The following is a 22,260-nucleotide window of genomic DNA, read 5'->3' as shown; positions in this document are numbered from 1 at the left end:
GTACCGATATCACAATTGTTGGTGTAATTCTTGTTTGTTTGTTTGTTGTTTAATGTCCCTCTCGAGAAGTGATTCATTCATATGAAGACGCCACCATTTGCCGGTGGAGAGCTGCAAATTTTGACTTACTCAGGGCCATTCAGCGGTGAGGAATCTTTTTTCGTGCCTGCAACAACTGCGACACGGGGCATACGAAGGACTGGTCATCACGTCCCACAGTGGAATTCAATTCGAACACGCGACGTAAGGATCATCTCCTACATTGCGACTCTAGAGCAAATGCTCTCACCACCGTGTCACTCAGTCGATCCTTAAGACGCGGGTTCGAATCCCACTGTGAGACGTGGGAACCGGTCCTTCGATGAGACCTTATAAACCGAGGTTCCGCGTGTCGCAGTAGGTTACCGGCTCGAAAAAGATCCCTGCTTGCTCAATGGCCCTGACTGCCCTGAGTACCGAGTATAGGACAAAATTTGTAGCTCTCCTACGGCAAGTGATGGCGTCTCCATATAAGTGAAAAATTCTCAAGAGGGACAAAAACAATATACAATCAATCAATCTAACCACAGCGCTACGCGGGCGAAGTGCATGTCAGGAAATCATGCAGACCAAAAATAACAAAATAATGATAATTGTGATAAATTAAAAAAAAAAACAGTTTTCAAGTAGACAATGCACAGTTCTAAATGTAACCTTCGCGTTTCATTGTAGTGGCATACTGTGGTTCACTGCGTTCATACCGCGGAGAACATGGTGTGCTACAAGATAATACCAGTGTATAAATCATAACTTTAAAGATTTGTTTTAATTTGAAAAATCATTATCATTAAAGCAAAATTTTATATCAGTTATTACAGGTTTAAAACAAGAGGATGAACATTGAAAAATTTAGGACAAAACAGTATACTGTATGAATAAGTTATATAGATTTTTTGAGTGCACATGCCTGGATTTAATTCATAAAATAATGAACTATGCATTTTAGTTACAAGTAAAAATATGTTAAGAACAATAACATAGAGCTTGGGCTGCTTTGCATAAAATTTATAAACTGTTTCACTTTTTTTAAGTGGAAGCAACGTTCCAAAATTTTCTTAAATGAGTTTTTATCTGTTAAGGTCAGTTTCCCTATAGCCCTGAAAAACAAGAACTCAAAAAAGACTTTTAATCATTTATTTAAGATATATCATTGACAAATATTTACAAACCATGTATATGTATCGGCGTTTGTGGAGAGAATACTAAATCATTGAGGGGTACATTGTTTTCCATATTGCACAACAGCTTCTGAAAGGGAAGTTACACTGGTCATTGTGGATTGTAGATTGGGGCATTGACAACACAGTATATGAATAGCATTTTCATTAGTTTCATCATTACATATATAAATCAAATCTTTGTGAATTTTAATTTTGAATAAAAAATATAACCAAAAAAAGAAACCCCAATCACCAAAATACCTTTGTTCAAGCCATGTCCTGCAAATGTAATTGAAAGCGTTTTACTGCTTGAGACTAGTAGACTAGATTTCTTTTCAAAATCATAATTAAAAAATAAGTTGCCATTCTCTGTAATAGTGCATTGACACATAAATACATTGCCTAACTGTCATAATTCTTATAGCTCTTATCACAAAACCTTTCATCTTTCATTAACTTTGATAGTGCAAGCAAGTACTTCTGACATATTGCATCTGAAGCTTATTATGATTTCTAACTTGAACACCAAAACAACAGCTGAGACATGTAATAGACATTTACAATGCCTGTGTTCTACCAAGTCTGATACATGCCTGGCATAGTACATGTATCATGAAACAAAAGTTACCACTTTTGACATACATGTACATATATATATTTAGATTTTATTACACTTAATTAATTTTAATTTTTAAAATTCAAAACAACAAATAACACTGATGAAATTACATTTATCAATTAAAATACATTTCTGAAGAAAATTTATTCGATTATTTCTCACATTTAATATTTTTATCTGTTATTATTACCTGGTATATAATATTCAATTATTTTGTTAAAGTTTTTTTTTATTTTGATACAATTTTTAGAAAGATGAAAAGAGTCGTAAAACTGCCATGTTTTGTAAAGAATGTATTTGATATTTATTTGATTATCTTTGTTCCTGGTCAGTTGAATTCTTTACAATCTAGTTGCAGGGTTTACAGTTGTACCTGTGTCGTTTCCTGATTTTTATTTGAAAATTAAAATAAGTACACAACTATACAATAAAAATCAGTATACGACACATGTAAGTGTTGGAAAAACAAATAAATGTTTTCCCAGTGTCACTTACTGTAAAATAAATTATGTGGTACCATAGTAAACGTTTGAAGAATCAAATTACAATGCCTTCTAAAAATTACAATTTATTGATTAATATTTCAGTAAAAATTAAAAATTTTTAAAATAATAATTGCAGTGTTATTGACTAATATTTTGGTGAATGAATATGAAATTCATATGAATAAAGCATTTTTTGACAATTGTTCTCTACCACACATTACTAGAATCATGAATTACGATACATGCATACAAAAATTTGTTGCCACCAGATTTTACAAACTTGTACACATAAACATGATGAAAATGGTAAAACAATATGGTAAAGAATAAATTAAAGAATCTTGTGAACATTATCATTAAAACTGTACATGCAAAATGTCTTCACATTTCACTAACTGAGGAGTTGATAAAAATAAGAATTTCACTATACCATGGAATTGGATCCAGCTAACTTGTCTGCGGCCTGCAAAGAAAAAAAATTATAATGTACTGACAAGTATACATGTGGTGGCAAAACTGTTGTAGGTGAGTCAATAAGTTTGGCCCCAATTACATTTTGCTTATCTGTAACTGGATTTTCTGTCCCTGACCTGCATACTGACAGGTGCTTGATATAGGAATTCTCTTTTTGAACAGTTTATTAGTTTATTCAATTTCTAACCCCGGGCACATGTATGTATCTTTGATGTTATTTAAATATAAATTACATGTATCTTAGATAATTGTGTGTGACACTTCAGAAAATGCTTAATACTAGAAAGCCTTGTTTCTATTCTATCTAATGCCTACATTTAATACAAGCATTCTTGAGAATATTGCATATTGATATTAAGCTGAGTCGGACAGATTGTTGTATGTCACAGAAGGATGGACAGATGATAAAGAAACCATAACCCTCTCCTTTTTCACCTGTAAGGGATTTAATAGAACATCCTCATTAATGTGGTGTTTGAAACTGTTAGTGGATAATGAAATAATCATGCTTAACACTTAACCAACCACAGAAAAAAAAATTAAGTCAACAATATGAAAAGACAGACACATTATTATAAATGATTAGCCTTCTTATAAGAATCAAAGTAAGAATTAGCTCTAGAAACTGCTGATGTGGCCCTTTATCTGATAATGTTCACTCATCGACATTACTTATGTGTATCAGTTTTCTTTGAGGAAGCAATTTTCAGTATGTGTTTGCCAACAGTCAAATTCTTTTCAACATTAGCTTTTTCTACATTAGTATGAGAGAAGCCATTCCACATTGTTGTGCGTTTTTCCTATTATCGGTTGATAGAACTTCTTTGTTTGCCAAGATCTACACTAGCTTGGCATTCCATGCTTTTCTTTTAGTCTGAATAATAACAAGCAAAGTGGTTCATGCACTCCCCATTATTTCACATCACCACACATGCCTTAAAATGTGTCGGATGATGAGCTCAGGCCTATAAAACATATGGTTGTTTTGGGAGGAGAGGGAAAACAAGTTAATGCCAATAACTTCATGTCACATCAATCATAAGGAAATGAATATAAATATAATAAGAATGGGTCTTTTCACTGACAGAAATAATTTATAAATACATCATGCTGTCCAATGGATCAATCGGGCTTCTTTCTGTAAAATACTCTAGCTGCTGCATAGAGCATATTGCTAGATTAAACTTTAAAAAATGTGTTTTTTATTTCCTACACAATTTAAAACAAGCCACATAAAATCAAAACCTTTACCGGTAATTAAATCTGAACCTCTCTTTGGAATTCATGTATAATACACATAAAACAAGTAATCAATTTAAAAGAAACTTTTGATGCACTAAATTATGTATGTTAGTGTAGTCTACTTGTCTGCCAAATGTACTGAAATCAGAAAAAAACTGAAAGAGTAGTGTTTTGAAAATTATTTAAGACATCTGACAAAGAGACAGCTAGACTGACAGATGGAAGATTGTAACCTTACTATGGCATAAGCTCTTTACTGCTCCCTGTCTAGTACAGCTAAAAAGTAACTTTGATATATTCTTCACCTTTGACCTTCCTTCAGTGCAACTGAACATCAGCCCCCCCCCCCCCCCCCAAAAAAAAAAAAACCTTGACCCTCCTGCTATTGCCCTCCCCCCCTCTTCCGTAAAAAAAGTTGGACCAACTTTAATATGAGTGTTAAAAATAATATCTTTTTTTTGTAAAATGTTGAATTTTCAAAATCTATTTTTCGGAAATCTTACAAAATAATTGTCTCATGAGTTGGGCCATTTTCAGCCAGTTGGTCAGGAGAGAGCAATCAAACTACTGGTAATTTTTGAAGATGGGCCGGCCCATTATTGAGTTACTATAGATCACTATAACATTAATCCCTGACTTCACATGTCTTTATATTGCTACACCTAGCAATTGAACAAATATGGAGGCATTTTTATGCCCCATTAAAGCAATCTAAGGGTCTGTTGTCTATGAGAAAACAAGAGGCTCATGGGTTACATTGCTTATGTAAGTACATTGGCCAGAAAATTGTACAAATCAGTTCAGTATTGAAAAGTTTGCAGGGTGAGGGTGGGTAGGAGGTTGGGGTGGGGGGAGGGGGTTGAAACTACATACATATGTTTCCATATCAATATAGCAAATAGCTTTGCTGTTGCTGAGCAGCAGATTTTTAAATGAATTTTTTCTTTTGTATTCATTTGTAAAAATTTAATCTCCCATTGTGGCCCCTCCCTACCCCCACAAGTCATCATTTAAGGATGTACAACACACCTACCCCAAAAAATTCCTGTCGTTTAATTTTCGTTATTTTCGTATATTTAGTACATGACTATATCTACTGCATGTATGCAAATTTTGGACAAAATCGTTCGAGTGGTTTTTGGACAGAAAATTCCAAAAGTTACCCCCCTTTAGTTGTTCACAAGGAGAGAAAATCTTTAATCAATTAACTACTTAAACCTTGATTTTCAAAAAAGCCAGGATAGATATAACTGTCAAATTTCATTGACTTATTCCTTTAACCATTTAACACAAAAACATGGTCATCTTTTTGATATACATATCATCAAATTAATTTCTAAAGACCTTAAACTGAAAAACTATGAATTATCTAAGCCTTGAAAATTGCGTATTTTTCAAATTCAAATTTTTTTTGTGAAAAAACCTGTCGTTTAATTTTGGTAAAAAACTTTCTTTAGGTAGCTGGTAGTAAAAATAATCTTCATAATTTTTTGTATAATTTTTGTACGACCAGTTTTGATTTAATAGCGGAAAATTACCCCCTCCCCCTTTCTCAATAAATCACGTTCCCGCGCGTCTTTCAGACGGGGGTCGATCACTTTGCTATGAATCTACAAATACACATTTTAAAAAAATCAAATTGGAATATTGCTGTTGCTTAAAAAATATATTAAGTTACATATTTAAAAGTTCTCATATGTAAAGCATATTTAAATGTAGATTTTAAAGCAATTTTTGAATACCCCTACCACCCCCACCCCTTCCTTATTTTGCGTCGTAGACCATTAGCGTTTGACGAAACGTCGTTTACAGTGCAGATATACTAGTATTTCGTCATTTGAATCCCGGAGGTATGCATTAGTTTTTAAATTCATTTCAATGCAGAATAAATATTGACTACTGGTTTTATATGTATCAGGGAAAATTACTGAAGGATTTTATAGTGTTTAGCCCATATATGTATGCGTTATGCATTCCATACCACATAAAACCTGGATACGAATTCAAGTTATGTTGAATATGTTGATTTTTAATTTTATTTCTTTCATTTTATTTATCAAGAAAATGGTGTATGTTCAACTCTCCTGTGATACAAATGGAATAATTATAGTTTCTTTCATGTCATTATTTCAAACGAGACAGTACGTGGCCCTGGGGATACATCGACATTTGCATACATGTACTCCCCTCACGATATTGTACGCATTCTTTCAATGTCGATGCTTCTAAAGTTAAAATGAAAATTCCGTATTCGTCCACATTAACTTCAAAATATCAAACATTAAACTCTTCATCTATTTTAATTTATATCAAATCGCACATTGATTTTTTTTTTAAATCTTGTAGGCTACGTTTTGTTTTGATTAGAGGAAATGCGAACCGACATTGTTTACAGTGACAGAAAGTTAAACGATTTGCTGCAATAGGATATTCATAAATTCAGATAATTTCAGAACTAGTAAATAATTCTTTTAAATTAAACTATACTTACATTGTGTGTATGAGGTTTATAGTATTCAATTCTCGGATTTATCGGGTCTTGCTGTAAATGTATCTGATTCTGTGTATGCGGAAAACCGTGAATAAAGGGAGGAAAACAAACATCTCCTACATTTTCAGAGTTGTTCCTCTTTGATCATCAAGGGTCTGAGAACAACATCGATTTTACATTGTAAAAAGTTGTTTGTTTGTTTATTGTTGTTTTATTTAATTAAAGAAGAAAAACAATATTTATATCGTAAATGCACATAAATAATAAAGGCCATAATTAATCGGAATGTTATATAGCCAATTGTACATAATGACGCAATGTAAAGTAAGATTTTCAGAATTAAAAAAAAATGCTGCGCTTTGATCAAGAATACAATTTAATGTATATGAAATAAATAAACATTAAGGGATGGTATTTTATGTCTTGCTTTTTACGGAGTTTAATCGATTAATTAAAAAAATACTTATGGATTAAGTATGGTACTCATGATCACAACCAAGCCACATCATATCCCATTTTTTTTTTTTATGATTGATATACATCGGGATCGTTTTACTCGTCATTTTGACGCTTCTTTTTTGACGTTAAATTTGACGTCACGTCAAACGTTCAGTTGAAATTGCAAGAGTTATCTCCCCCAGTGTGTTGTACGTCTTTAAACAAACTTATCTATACCACCTGAGGATACTACCATATGAGTATGAGTAAAAGTTTGTCACTGAGTTTTCAGCTCTGGTGAGCTAAAAATGTCTTAAAGTACTTGGTTAGTTCAATGGGTGAGGAAACGACATGAAAACAAGTAAAATTTATCAAATATTTGTGATAGTATGCATCTTCCCAACTAAAACAAGAGTTATCCTTCTTACAGTACCTGGCCATAAGTGAGTCATAATCATTTCATTTTCCCACTATATATTTCAATGAAAAATGCATTTTTCTAAAATACTATAGCAGTGTTATGTGTTGCTCATTTTCTATATATTCGATCAATGCATACTATCTTTGCAAGATATATAACTGTATTCAGCGGCAGCTCACACATATTGGTCCGACCAAAATAATTCCATCATGATAAGTAGATACAACATTATTGTTCATGATAAGAGTAAAGTTGTGTATGTCATACGTTAAAGAAATCAAAAATAACGTCAAAATATCATTAGAAAGTCACTTTCCCCCCGAAATGCAAATAAAAAATATCAATATTCCTACGCTCGCTCCCTCCTCAGCCTTTTTTTTTACGTGTTTGATAACAGAGAATAATTAGGTCATTCTTCGATTCATATCTTTTCACCAATGAATTGATAATACTATATCAACAATTGTATTAAGTACATGTTTATAGTCCGTTAATTATCATACAATTTGTTCTTAAAGAAAAAATTAATCATTCTGTGTGTGTATTATTAAATGACGGAATTTTCAATCCCTGGCCTGCTCGTGTGTACACTTTGTAAACTGAAGGGTATGTGTGGCAAAACGAGAACTGCATGGGTTGGAGATTCGGGTTCGTGTTGAAGTTCAGCATACCATTATATATAGAACTTGAATAATGTAAGTAATTTCTGCGACAAATATATTAGTATATTTCAGTTATTTTCAAAACAAAAAAGGTTTTCCATGTTTTCAGTTTAGAATTTTCCGACCCGGTCCTGATTTTCCCAACCCGGCCATTTTAAACACAAGTTGTTGCAGATGCAAATGTTAGAACAAACTATATAAAGTTCAACAGGGATTGTATAATTTTTATTAATCAGAATTCGTATTTATATGATCTAATTAAGAAAAGAAAAGTTTTGTCTGACACCGTAACTTCTCGGCAAAACAAAACGTGTTTCTCCGAGCTCGCTGGATGCGTGTGACAGCTCCATTGCACGTGTGTAGACCAAGGCTACAGGTACATGTAGGCCTATGTGTACTGTTTGTTAGGAGACTAGGTGACCGTAATGCTATGGAATCACGATATTTACAACAGTTCCATAATTAGACAGTGCAGTTTTTTTTTTATTAACGTCATTATAAACACTGTTAAACATATTAAATCTAACAGTCGAATATCTTTGGATATGGGGTAACCCATATCTATTCTTGTTATGACTAAAACACCATAAAATGCAGAATTCTTTGCCGTTTCTTCATATTTATATTTCAAAATAATTTTATCTGTACTTTGTAGGCATTATAGTGGAATTATAGGTCAAGTGCGAAGATAAAAATTTTAAAGACTTTTTAAAATTTGTTAATAAATCATAATTTAAGGTTAGACATTTATGTCTTGACAATTTAATAATTCAATCTGAAGGATTTGAGTATCATTTTGTTTAACATTTCTAGTCAAGGAAATTTGAACAATTCTGCATGATTCAGTGGAAAAATTATGGAAATTGAGCTAAAACTAACTTCCAACACGTTTTTATAAAAATTGTTTTTTCAATGAAATGTATAGTGTAAAAAATACGATTATGACTCACTTATGGCTATGTACTGTAGCTCTTTTCCAAACCAAAGGAATAAACAGTTGACTACTAAAATTTCTTGTATTTCATTCACAAAAGTTTTTTTTGGTCAATCTCAAGCATAACTTTGAGACCTATTTTGTTTGTACTGATAAAAAAAAAAAAAATAGATGATGTTCTGCGGGTTCAAATATGTTTTATCTGACACTCTAAGCTTCTATCTGTTTTTACTAGATAGGGGATATTAATAAATTTGTAAAATAAAAATATAATTATTCCTGCAAACATTTACTGCTGTTAATTATGCTTTGGCTTATCCTGCACACACATGCTCACTGCTGAAACAAACAGATAAACTGACAATGATGCTAAAAAAATCATGGAAGAAGTGTGAACAAGCTTGTGTCGAATACGATAATTCATGATGCAAGGTCAAAAAAAGACTTTATCTCTTCATAGTTTCTCTGGCACTGCTGCATCAGGTCAAACACTGCTTGATCACAGAAAAGGGGGATATATCAACTTTTTTAATGATCTAAAACAGAACACTGAGTTATTCCCCTATTCAATGGGCCAACTTTGATATATACATTGTATACATTTTTTGTTGCTAAAATATTTCATCATGAAACTTTTTCATGACAAATGGTTTGCCTGAAGATTCAATGTAGTGAATGTACAGTGTACTTACTGTTCTGATGTATGGTAAATCTAGAATGGTGCCTATAATTGGAACTCTTCGTAAAAAGTTTACAGCTACTGGGAAAAATCCACTAAAAATGTAGAAAGTTTGATTTTTATCATATTTATAAAAAAAGTTTTCGTTTTAATTTTGCAATTGGTATTTTTATGTAAATCAAACAATATGTATAAAACTATGAACAACTATATTTCTCTACTTATAGCAAATAAGTTAACAAATAATTCTCAGATCTGATATAAAGATACTGATTCATCTTTGATGTCAGTCTTACCTGAACAAAAGAAAGAATCCATACATCTCTACACACATTCCAATAACTGGCCACCCTAACAACACAATCAATATACCACCAACAAAGAAACTGGTAGCTTTTAATTTATGTCTTTGGAAAAAAAATCGGAAAGTTCTCTCCAATCCGATGACAAAAGCTAGTCCACATATGAATAGTATCTGAAACAATAGAAAATACATGTTTATAATGTTAATATTGTGTGTTTTCAGCAATAAATTATTAAGCATGGTTAATGACCGTACATGGTGATATACATGTAGTGATTAGAATGTTTTATTCTTATTCCTTTAAATGATATGTCCAACAGACCAAGTTAGAATTTGTTCCATGTATTGGTAATGTAGCAAAATAAACATGGGCGATTACTGGAACTTGCATTTACTATGAAGAAAACAGAGAGTTTCCAATGTAAACATGACGTGCAAGTCTTTATATGGATCATTTTTTAGGAAAAAAGGTTTGTTTTGATTATGGTACATGTAGTTATTTTCAGTGCATCCCTTTTGTATTCTTCAAAATCACTTTGAAGCATATTCACTCTGATTAGTAAGAATAATCTAACTGTGTCTCTGCCACTCTCTGGACAAGCCCTCACAGTTAATGATTTTGAAGAATATTAAAGGGTTTGCACTAAAAATAACTACCAAATTAATCAAAACAAACCTGTTTGAGATTGTACATGCCTTTTATCCATAAAATAATCCATTTTCCAAAAAAAAAATAATCAATAAACATGAAACATAAAAATCAACCAATCTTCAACATTTTTCTCGCTTCAAACTTGCCTGCTGCATTTACACGCAGATCTCTCAGGATTATTCATAGTAAATGCACTGAATTTGATTTATCACCTGTGTTAATTTTGCTACATTGTGAATACATGGAATGATTTCTTATGTAGAACCATGGCCGTAGGACAATATCACTTTAACAATTAGAATGTTCTATCTACCCTCTGATTTCCTACATTGCAATTATAAGGGATGTATTCTGTGGTGAGGGCTTGTCCACGAGAAACAGTTCAACTATAGTGAGAGTGCAATGATTTGGAAAGATTAGTATCAAGTCTGTTTGGAATATTCACTGATGGATTGTTTGGGTCTTGATAACCCATTTGGGAAATTCAATCCTGTGTTGGAGATTGGTCCAAGCCTGTTTATATGAGACCATCAAATTGGTATGTTAGTTCATTGTATATATGTATCCAATCTATAGCTGGCATAACTTTCAATTTCAGAGGAAAAGATGTAAAATTATGTCTTTAAGAAAACAAAACTTAGACTTGATTATCTTACATTTCCTATTGCCAGCAATCCTTTGTCAAACAAAAACAAAACGCCCAGAAATAGGAAGGCGATACCAAATCCCGCCAAGCCAACTCCAATTTCTGTAGAAAAAACATAAAATTATATTTTACAATGACGTAACAAAATCATATTCCTCACATTCCCAAATATTGAAATTTGTAATTTAACCACAATATTTAAAAGAGTATCATAGATCCAATAACTCATCTACCGGTGGAGGAAATTCGAATGAAATACAAAGTAGAATTTCCCTGGGTTTAAAATAAAGGGAAAGCAACATACTTTGAAAATCTGTTACTTGATACATCTTGGATGTTTATCGATTTACGAACAAGACAAGAAACGGTTCTTGTGACATCTGGCTTAGCCAAAACTTGACTCAAGCTGCTGTCTGAGTCAGTGAGACTGTGAGTGTCTCGCTTGTTTTCGCCACGACTCGGAACTAGTTTTCCCCTTCTAACACAAAAGAGTTAACAAAGTTGTGTAACTCGCACTTCTAATATTTCCTTCGATCCGATCACGATTTAGGAAGTGAATTCCACTACCTTGTAGAATGTGCTTTTTTCAAGAGAGAACGAAAAACTTGTTCCAAATATTTTTTACGCTAACCCTAATGTTATCAAATTTCACGACTTATTAAATATTGTAAGGATACTAATGTCGTTTTTGGACTTGCCAAAGTTTGTAAAATTTTATTGTCATTAATAAATTGATAATAGCAAAACTACTGTGTAACAAATGTTATAATACATATAGTTTTAATTTGTATAAGCAGAGGCCTTCTATACTTTAATGTTTTGAAGTATACATGTGCATTGTAAATAACATTAGTGCCACTCATTCATTCATGCAAATATTTACTATACTTACCCAAATGCTTTCAAATTTTATGACTCGAAAAGTGAAAAAATATCACTAGAAGATTAAAAAAAAATCAATTTCGATCCATGAAAATTTATTGAATCCTTTTACATGCAATCTTTAAACGAAGTCACAAAGTGAATTCTTAATTCTATCTATCTATTTTTTCTTTATTTTTATCATTATCACTTTTTTTCTAAATAGAATTGAACTATGCAACGTAATAGGAAAATTGAATTTATCATATGACTGGAAAATTTACACTAATAGGTACTCCCCATCTCAAATGTTAAAAAATTATGCATCTAGTATACTTAAATGTTAATAATATAAAAATATATTTTTTCTAACAATTAAGATGGGGAGTGTATATGATTTTACATGATAAAGTTTTCGAAATTGTATCGCACGTCGAAAACTAAATCTACCTCATGATTCTGTAAATATGTAATTATTCTTCTTTTATTTTGGGGGAAAAAATCATTAGAATGTAACCAAAAAGTCTATTAAAAACAAACAAACAAACAAACTAGGGTGGCTTTCCCGACACCTTTTTTTCCGGAGGAAGGATACATATTTCATAGTCATAAAAGCTCAGTCACTTTTAAATACTTCAATCGTATTTTTTTTCAGTTCAGAATTCATTTAAAAATACTTAACATATTCATAAATAAAGTATCTCGAATTGCATTATATCCATAATTGCATTATATCCATAATGCAATGGTAATCAAAGTTGGTAATTCTTAAAAATATAATGTTCTAGAGGAGTATTAAGGTCTCATAAGAATGAATTCAAATATTAAATTTAATGATTTCTGAAACTTGTACACATGCATTTTTATATGCCCATAGGAAGAATAATGTTTTTCAGTTTGAACCAGAAAAAAATGCCTTGCAAAGAATAAATTGAAAACCATAATATGTAGCTACATCATTTTATATTTTTTGTCGTAAAATATTTATTAGAAATGTTACTGGGTTTGGGTTGGGGTTTGTCATTGCTCCCATTCAATGGCTTTACATATTTAAGGATTGTTCTTTCTATCACATATTCAATTTAGTTCTTTCTTTTAGGGGGGGGGGGTATTCACCGGTGATCAGCCAAAACACATTAACGCACCATTTATGTTCTAGACTTAAAAGTCTGACATCTAGTAGTTATAAGGGTATGATAGATCTTTAGAATATCATAAGATACGAGACTGTTTCGAAGTTGCTATGACGTAGCATTACACAAATTTTCGGTCTTGAGGCAGATCTAAATCATAAGTTAGTTTTATGAAATGGACCCAGCAATGTGCTCCACTATTCTGGCTCTAGAAGTCTACTGCAACTTAATTAAAGAAAAATTCATATTGTTAATTGAAACAGGTGAATAAAATTCAATAAGCACTGTCAAAACATATATGTAAATAACTTTCACAAAGTATTGTTAATTTCCCTCTCCTGGAATTCCATACTTTATTGGAAGGTTCTGAATTGTCCGTGATTACTTTAGAGACAAGGGGGCATTTCAAGATAGAGCTTATCAAGCTGCGGTAAATAGAGAAGAAAATTGCCACGTCTTGAATTAACATATAATGGTAGACCTCATTTGGGACTTTTTATGGTTTCCCTACGTTCGTAATTATAATAGAACTTTCAGAACAGGGAGTGGGTTAAGACTATAAGATTGGGAAGAGAATCGGAAACGTACTAAGTCTTCGTCGCGTGGATTCCATTACTTATATCGAACAACTCCATTTTTGAATGAAGACAGATCTATTTGAAATAGCTTCAAGGTTAAAGCCATTAATAAAACGAACTTTTTTCCTAGATTTAATTACTACAAATTTTGGTTCTATTGATCAGAGCATTTCTTCAGATCTAGACATCATTTTCATTGGCTTTTTTAAAGGCATGGCGCGTGACTTTTTCAAAGGGAATTAAAATTCACATACGACAATGTGGGTTAGTTCGCTTGCAACATTTTATTTACTAGTACATGTATGTTCCTCTCTGAAGAACGTAGAAAGCATGAACACAACTTAACGTCCAATAACTTCTTTTTGCACATCTACTATAAAGCACATGATTTCTATCGCATTTGAAAAAGAACAGTGTAACCTAAATGAAAACATGAAGGGGATTTACCATAGTTTTCTATTTTCCCCTGATGATTGTAAACATTGAATAGAAGTGGAAAAATGAATTTGAAATAAAAGAACTATATTTTTGGCGAGGCTGTGGCGAATGAAATGATCATACATGTATTTTATGCTTCTTAAATTACTAAAGAATGAAACATATGGAGATAACAAAAGTATTCAAGATCAACAGTTCAGAAAAACAATACAAAATGGGAGCGGAGCAAACACGTACCTCCAAAACATCAGAGGTGGGATCCAAGTGCCATGGAGGAGTGAGCATCTCCAGCCGACCTGTCACAGCCGCCGTGTGCTCCTTGTCATGATCGGGAAATAACGGAAAAATCCATCGTCAATTCAGTGTATAAATATTGGACTAACAGTAAGATGAAAAACGTCAGTCAGCATTTGACTCAATGATAAATTGTATTTGCAGATAAGGTCAGTAGTTGTATCGACAATAGAACTTACGAATGACTTTAAACGAGACTGCTGATATTCTTGTCTCATCAACTTATTTGTCAATAATTTACCTCGTTTTAAAAATTAAACAGGCTTATTTGAGTAATTTTATTGAATAATAATGAAGCATGAGCGTACTCCTCGGTACAAAAATTTAACATCAAAAATGAAATTTCTATCTTCAAAAAAGTTCTATCAATAATTAATTGCATAATTTAAATCAGTGGTTGCGCTCTCATGCGAAATGTTAAAGATATAGCTTTAAAATGACTGATTTTAAAAACTTATTCAGGATATCTGTAAAATGACAAAATTCATGAAGTTATAATGAATTGAAAATCATATCTTTTTTAGATTGATTTCCAAACACCTATAGGACCTAAATGCATTTGATGCATTTTCATCACAATTTAAGGAGTTTTACTTAAAAAAAAATCACAGGGCCAAAAAAAAAATGCCCCAAGAGAACTTTGTTCATTCTACTTACAATGTACTAAATCTGAACCAAAGTATCTCTAAGCTAATCGTTGCCTGGTTGAATGGTAATTCCCTAACCTTGATAATTATTTCACACAATTCCAATTATTGGGTTAAGTGCCTAAGCAAGCTTTGCTTTTCACCTCTGATAAGAGAGCCTGTGTGTCAGGTAGTTCTAATAAATAATTGTTATCATTGGTTTAAAATTGCTACGTACTAATTTTCATTTTATAAAAAGCTACATGTATATTGAGTACGAGATGTTAAAAAAATGGAGCATTTGAATTTATATATTATGTAAAAAGAATGTTAGATACAGAATTGTTAATACCAAATTACTTGATAATTAATAATAAAAAGTACACTGCAACCGATGTCCCTTTATTTCCTTTTTTTTTTATTTAAACGTTTTAGTCACGAAAGACGACAAAGACCATCTAATAACTTTACTGTATGACGAATGAGGTAACCGACTTATTCATCGTCATCTTTCCTTATTTCTGTATTAACTCCATAATCTACTGCATTATCCATATGGTGTTTATATATCCTAATTTATTCACTACTCAAGAGTATGCCCTGAGTCAAATCTTTTTTTTTGGCCGAGGCCGTTCATTGGTATTTATAGGGATTTCAACAACCTCATTTAAAGTCAGCATTTCCTAAATCCTGTTTCTTTTATTAAAATGACATTGATAAGAAATAAACTATCACTAACCCTGATTTTGGCTGATCTGTTTTATAACAATTTTAGATCTTTACTTTTATATTATTTTTGAACACGGAATGTTCCATCTACCTTATCAATACATAGGGCTTACGGCGGATGTGGCGGTCAAAAGGGGAAGTGTACTCCTCTAGGCACCTGATCCCACCTGTGGAATTTTCAGGGTTTCGTGTTTTAATGCAAAGTTTACAGAACTCTATTTTTTGTATTTTTTATGAGATCGATCCCTGTCCGTTATCTTCACTTTTGAATTATTTTTTAGAAGCACGGGCTACTTTCACATGGATTGTATTAACTCATGAAAGACCAGTCATAATAAAAAATCAAACAATATCTTAATTACTTATTGACTAAGGATGGCTTTAATTGCTAGAAAATGCTTTTGAAAAGTTTTCCCTGCTTTTTCACGTGCGATAGAGGATTGAGAATTCACACCCGTCGTGTACTCCTTGTCATGATCGGGGAATAATGGACAGATCCATCGAAAATTCAGTGTGTAAATAACGGCTTAATAATCAGTACGAAAAACGTTAGTCAGCGTTTGACCCAACCACAAACTGCATTTAATTGCTAACAAGGTCATTGCATCGATCACAAAACTCACGAAACAAATACTTTAACGGGACTGCCGATACTCCTGTTTCATCAACTTGTTGGTCAACAACTTGCCTACCTTAGAAACAATTCACACACAGAGCACATCCCCGCGCATCTAACCTATTGACATCAATCCTCGACTTTGTGCAGCAATGTACCTTCATCACCTGCATTCAGAGTTTATATCTCTCAGTGATTCGATACGCAGGAACATGTTCTTTGTATGTATAATAATGTTCTTTGTATGTATAATTTTTAAAAAGAGGTAAATGAGGATGGTAATGTCAGCAGTCTCGTTTAAGGTCATCATTTTGTAGTTTCTATGGTCGATACAATGACCTTGTCAGCAAATGCAATTTATCTCCATTTGTTTCATCATTGAGTCAAATGCCGATTGACGTTTTTCACACTAACTGCAAGTCCTTTATTTAACACTAAATTGACGACGTATTTTTCTGTTGTTTCCCTATCATGGCAAGGAGCACACACAGACGTGGCCGGTCGGCAGGGAATGCTCACTCCTCCAAGGCACTTGATTCCACCTCTGATGTTTTTTGGGCCCATGTTTGCTCCGCTCCTATTTTGTATTGTTTTAAGGACTTTTAGGCTTGTCAATACTGTTCATTATCTGCATATATTTCATATAACCGTATGTTTTGTATATACATGTACATATTTTTCCCTAATCGTTTTTATGAATCATTTTGTCAAAGATGCGATTCTACCCTTGCACTGAAATATAAATGAATGAATAGAAATAAATGAGAAAAAGTACATAAGTTTTGTTCCCAGAGTGAGAGTAAACGCCCAAATTTTTATTACATTTTTACTAATTATCATTCAAAAAGTAAGTACCTTATGCCTCAAACATAGATATACATGAAGAAAGTTCACAAGCCATGCTTTGTTTTCTACATTCCTTTTATCAAGTAAAAAGTAAACAAGGACACAGATTAGGACGACAAATTACACATTAATCGTTTTGATAAGTAAATTTTTCTATTAAATATCAGGGATTCCTATCATCTTTATAATGTAAATACTTTATCAACCACACTGCCGGCTTTTACTAAAATACCAGAAACTCGTGTCTCATTCTCAGGAATTCAAAAGGTTCTTTGATCAATCTTTATAAATATGAAAAGCTTTAATATCAATTTTTCTTCTGAAGTCGCTATGCTTATTCAGTAATTCGCTATAGAGTTCTGTAAATAATTCCATAATCGATATATTTTTGAAGTTTTTCCTGCTTAGAAACATTGTTCAGTCACTCGACTGTAATAAGTATAAGTTTTTCTTAACATTTACTGATTTGATAGTCCTTTTTAGTATAGTAATAATTAAATTTGATACTTCAGATTAGTTTTATGTTTGTCTAAAGGATAAAAACACATTTTAGTATATCGATATTCCAGAAAAAGTACAAGATTTGACGTTACAAGTCATGTACAACGCTATTAGCAATTGGATACATAAAATTACATATCGAGACATATTGTAGATTTCCGCCGAACAACAATTTTACGAGGTAATGTACATGTACAATAGAAAGAACAAAAAGGATTTTAAGAAGGACACAAGTTTAATCCAATACGAAGCCTTGAATACATAAAATTACATATCGAGACATATTGTAGATTTCCGCCGGACAACAATTTTACGAGGTAATGTTCTCCTGCATAAAAAATAGACAGAAACCAGCGGGGTGTAATAAAACAAACCTATAGTCCCAGGGCTCCGGTTTCACCGGTAGAGGACTAATAAACACATCTGGGAGCGGGGTTATTAAATAGAAAACAGACTTAAGTCTTATTTGAAATTATTGTGATTATGAATTACATTTTCCAACATATGTAAAAATTTATGCATTAAACAAATCTGCAAATGCTTATGTTCACACTCTTAAAAAAGTTTTACTTAGTAGTCATTTTTTACTTGAAATAACGAAGATAAGTAAAAGATAATTACTAAGCGTTTACTTAAAATTCTAAATCAATTATTGAAATATATGTCAATTACTAAATTCAAATGTTTTACTTGATATTTGTATTTTAAAGAATTGATTTACTTACACACTAAAAAGTTTTACTTAGTAATTTATATTTACTTAAATCTGTGTATATAAGTAATAACATTACTTGGTCTTTACTTACATTTTACCACTATCTACTATATAACTAATATTTTTTTGCCCCCGTAAACGAAGTTTCGGGGGTAAATAGTTTTTGTCGTGTCCGTCTGTCTGTCTCTCTGTCTGTCTAGCTGTCTCTCTGTTTGTCTGTTTGTCCCTAAAAACTTTAACCTTGCCCATAACTTTTGATTTAGCAGAGGTATGACTTGCATATTTCACATGTCTATTCCTTTTGACAAGACCTTTCTTTGAGTATCGCTAAATTTGACCTTTTGACCTTGACCTTGGAGTTTGACCCACTTTTACAAATTCTAAACTTTTTCTTTAGTCATATCTTTTTAACAGTAAATACCAGGACATTAATACTTCACATATATATTATTTGTTGAAAGACCTTTCATTTGATACCAACAACCATGACCATTTGACCTTGCCCTTGGAGATTTCAATCCTTGTGAAAAAAACTTTAACCTTGGCCATTACTTTTGAACGATAAGGGATAGGGCTTTCAAACTTACATATTCGTAATTCCTGTGAGAAGACCAATCTTTAGATACCAAGAACTTTGACCCTTTGACATTGACATTGGAGTTTGACCACTTTTAAAAAGCAAACCTTGACTTTAACTTTAAAAGGGTTAGGGTTAGTGCGTTCATACTTTACATATTTCATCCTTGTGACAAGACCTTTCTTTGGGTACCACCAAATCTGACTCTTTGTCCTTGACCTTGGAGTTTGATCTACATTTCAAAATTGGTAACCTTGACCATAACTTCTGAAGGGTTGGGGCTAGTGCTTTCATATTTCAGATATGTATTTATTGTGGCAGGACCTTTCATTAGATATCAATAACATTGACAATTTGACCTTGACCTTTGAGATATCAAGAAATACCAATATATTGAATTTGCATATAAGAATAGTTTAACCTTTGCTATGTTGCCACACGGTGGGCTTCAGTGTTTCACATACACATCTTGTTTAAGTTGTATTTAATTGATTTACTTAAAACAATAATTTATTTACTGAATCAAGGAGAATTCAGAGCAGTTGCAATACAAATAATTACTTAAAAATGGTAGTCTAATCACTATCAGGATTGAGTTCTTGAAATGTAATATATAATTTTGGCTTCCATATTAATTGTCTGTGAAGAGGAGTTATCTTTCTTCTTAATATTCCTTCATGTAAAAAAAAAGTCATACTAATTAAAATGCTGTATTAAGTACTTGAAACTTTAAACCATTTTTAAAATTGTCCTTGAAAAAATACAGCTTATTCCATTTATAAGACTTTTCATGTTGGAATTAAATGTTTTATTGTTAAATATAATAAAAGAATTGCAAAGAAATTGGCAAAAGAAATAGAAAGTACTGTTACCAACCCATGTAGATTTCATCTAATTGACAACTCAAAAAGGTCAAATAGGAAACTGTGATCAAGAAAACTGTGATTAGTTTTGCGTCTTATACTTTCATAGTTACATGTACCTCCTTTATCAGAGGGTTGATACCTTAAAAATTGCAGTTTTTCTAGTAAATAATGTCGATTTTAGTAAATATGATAAGTATTTCATTTACTTAGTATTCTCTTAAGTAATAATATTCTAGATTTTAATTAGTTTCAGAATTACATTTACTTAGTAATAATTCATAAAATCTAGTATATAGAAAGCATATTATCTCTAAATTAAGTAATAATGATTTACTAAAAATGAGTAGTTCATTTACTAAGTAATATAATTCCTATTAAGTATTGATACTTAGTAAATCATTTTATAAGTAAATGAATTTATCCTTATTGCTAATTATGTTTACAATTACTAACCAGGATAGTCATTTACTTGCTATTCTGACTAAATGGATTACTAATAATTACTAGTTTTTCTTAATCTAATATCTTATTTTAAAAACAACAAGTAAGAATTTTTTTAGAGTGCAACTGTTTGGCTGACAAGTTTCATACCAATTGTTGGCTTGATAAAGGTGGGAGTTGACTACGCAGTGTGTCCAAGGCCGTAACTAGGATAAATTTTTTAGTGAGGCCAGGGTGCTTGGCATTCCTAGTCTCAGACGGGTTAAGGGTAGTACCTCGTGACCAGTGATTGAGGTTTCCAGAGTAAAAAGTTTTTACGTTTTGAATTGTCGCCCGCATGGCGCAGTGGTTAGAGCGTCTGCTCTACAGTTGCGAAGTACAGAGTAAATCCTTACGTCGCGGGTTCAAATCCCACTGCGGGATGTAGAGACAGGTCCTTCGGATGAGACCGTAAAAACCGAGATTCAATGTCACAGTAAGTGATGGCACAAAAAAGACCTCTCACTGTTCAATCATCTTCAGTGATCCAGAAAGCCGAGTACCGATTTAAAACTTGCAGCCCTCTATCGACAAGTGTTTCAATATGATTGAGAAATTCTTAGAAGGGGTGTTGAATCATCGAACAATTTACAAAATAAACATATTGTATATAAATTTTACATGCGCTCTATTTGAAAATGAGGTACCTGGTGAGATGAACGATTTACAGAAATGGAAATAAAAGTTGAAAATATTAATTTTGCACGAAGACACGCATAAGTACAATGTAAAAATTTTTCACTTTTCAAAAAACCCTAAAAATTTAGTGAGGCATTTGCCTCACTTGCCTCAATGGTAGTTACGGCCTTGGTGTCGGCTAGTTGTTACCTAATCTGTAGTGAATTTAAGACATGAATGTAATATTTTTTCCTTTGATCGAATGTATCAAAGAAAAATTTGGACGGAAAAACTTCATCAATGCGCGTAGAATCCTGTACACAGCTATGCATGTTTAATACACCCTTGTATGGAGAAAATGGCGTTTATGTCTTAGAGTCGCGAAGTAAGGAGTCGATCCTTACGTCGCGGGTTCGAACTGTGGGAGAGAACGGTCCGTCGGATGAGACCGTATAAACCGAGGTCTCGTGTCGCAGTGCGTGCTGGCACGAAAAAAGATTCCTCACTGCTCAATAACCATGAGTGCCGAGTATAGGACAAAGATGGTGTATGGGCAGCGGAAAGGGGAAAAATTACAATAATAAGAAAACAAACAATTATTTTATTTCAATGACCATAAAAACTTTACAAATGATATACAATGCATAATAAACAGACCTTTTCGCAGAACAAATATACATTAAAGCAAAACCAACGAACAAGTACGTAACAAACATACATGAATGCAAAACCAACGACCATTTTGCAGTACAAACGTACATAAAAACACGACAAACGAAAAAAACTTAACCAACGTGCACGCGGTAAATCTACTCTTCCCGACTCCCGACGGTCCCGTTTTCTTTTTCTTGCCGATTTCTTTTTTGTCGGCGCACAGAAAGTCTTCACACTTCTCAGGCAAATTTCTTGGTTTAAAAAAAATTCATTAATATATAAAAAGTTTAACAAATTTGCGTATTTATTACTGAATCAGCAGTATCATCTGCCAAAAGCGGTAAATCTAGTACTCAGCTATAAATGCGAAAACCACTGAAAAAGGACACAAATGTTTTCGTAGAATCCCGATTAAAAACAACAAATTGAGGTACAGTTTATATTTTTAAATAAATGAAAACCCTCATTTACATGCTAGATAA

General features: G+C 32.4%; 1 protein-coding gene across 1 annotated transcript; it reads right to left on the bottom strand.

The window, feature by feature from the left end:
- Positions 1-1,156: 1,156 nt before the first annotated feature.
- LOC134271905 (vesicle transport protein GOT1B-like) lies at positions 1,157-11,655 on the bottom strand. Its single transcript, XM_062754129.1, has 7 exons — positions 11,551-11,655; positions 11,257-11,348; positions 9,941-10,119; positions 9,658-9,739; positions 2,734-2,766; positions 1,461-1,478; positions 1,157-1,287 (listed from the first exon to the last, which is right to left on the bottom strand). The coding sequence occupies exons 1-6, from the start codon at positions 11,573-11,575 to the stop codon at positions 1,467-1,469; spliced, it is 423 nt and encodes a 140-aa protein (XP_062610113.1). The 5' UTR covers positions 11,576-11,655; the 3' UTR covers positions 1,157-1,287; positions 1,461-1,466.
- Between the last annotated feature and the right edge of the window lie 10,605 nt (positions 11,656-22,260).

This window comes from Saccostrea cucullata, unplaced genomic scaffold (assembly GCF_032062105.1).
Source record: "Saccostrea cucullata isolate Sc308-1 unplaced genomic scaffold, CSIRO_AGI_Scuc_v1 ctg8385, whole genome shotgun sequence".
NCBI classification, from domain to species: domain Eukaryota; kingdom Metazoa; phylum Mollusca; class Bivalvia; order Ostreida; family Ostreidae; genus Saccostrea; species Saccostrea cuccullata.
Note: the sequence above shows the minus strand (reverse complement) of the source record. Positions and strands in the feature narration are given on the sequence as shown.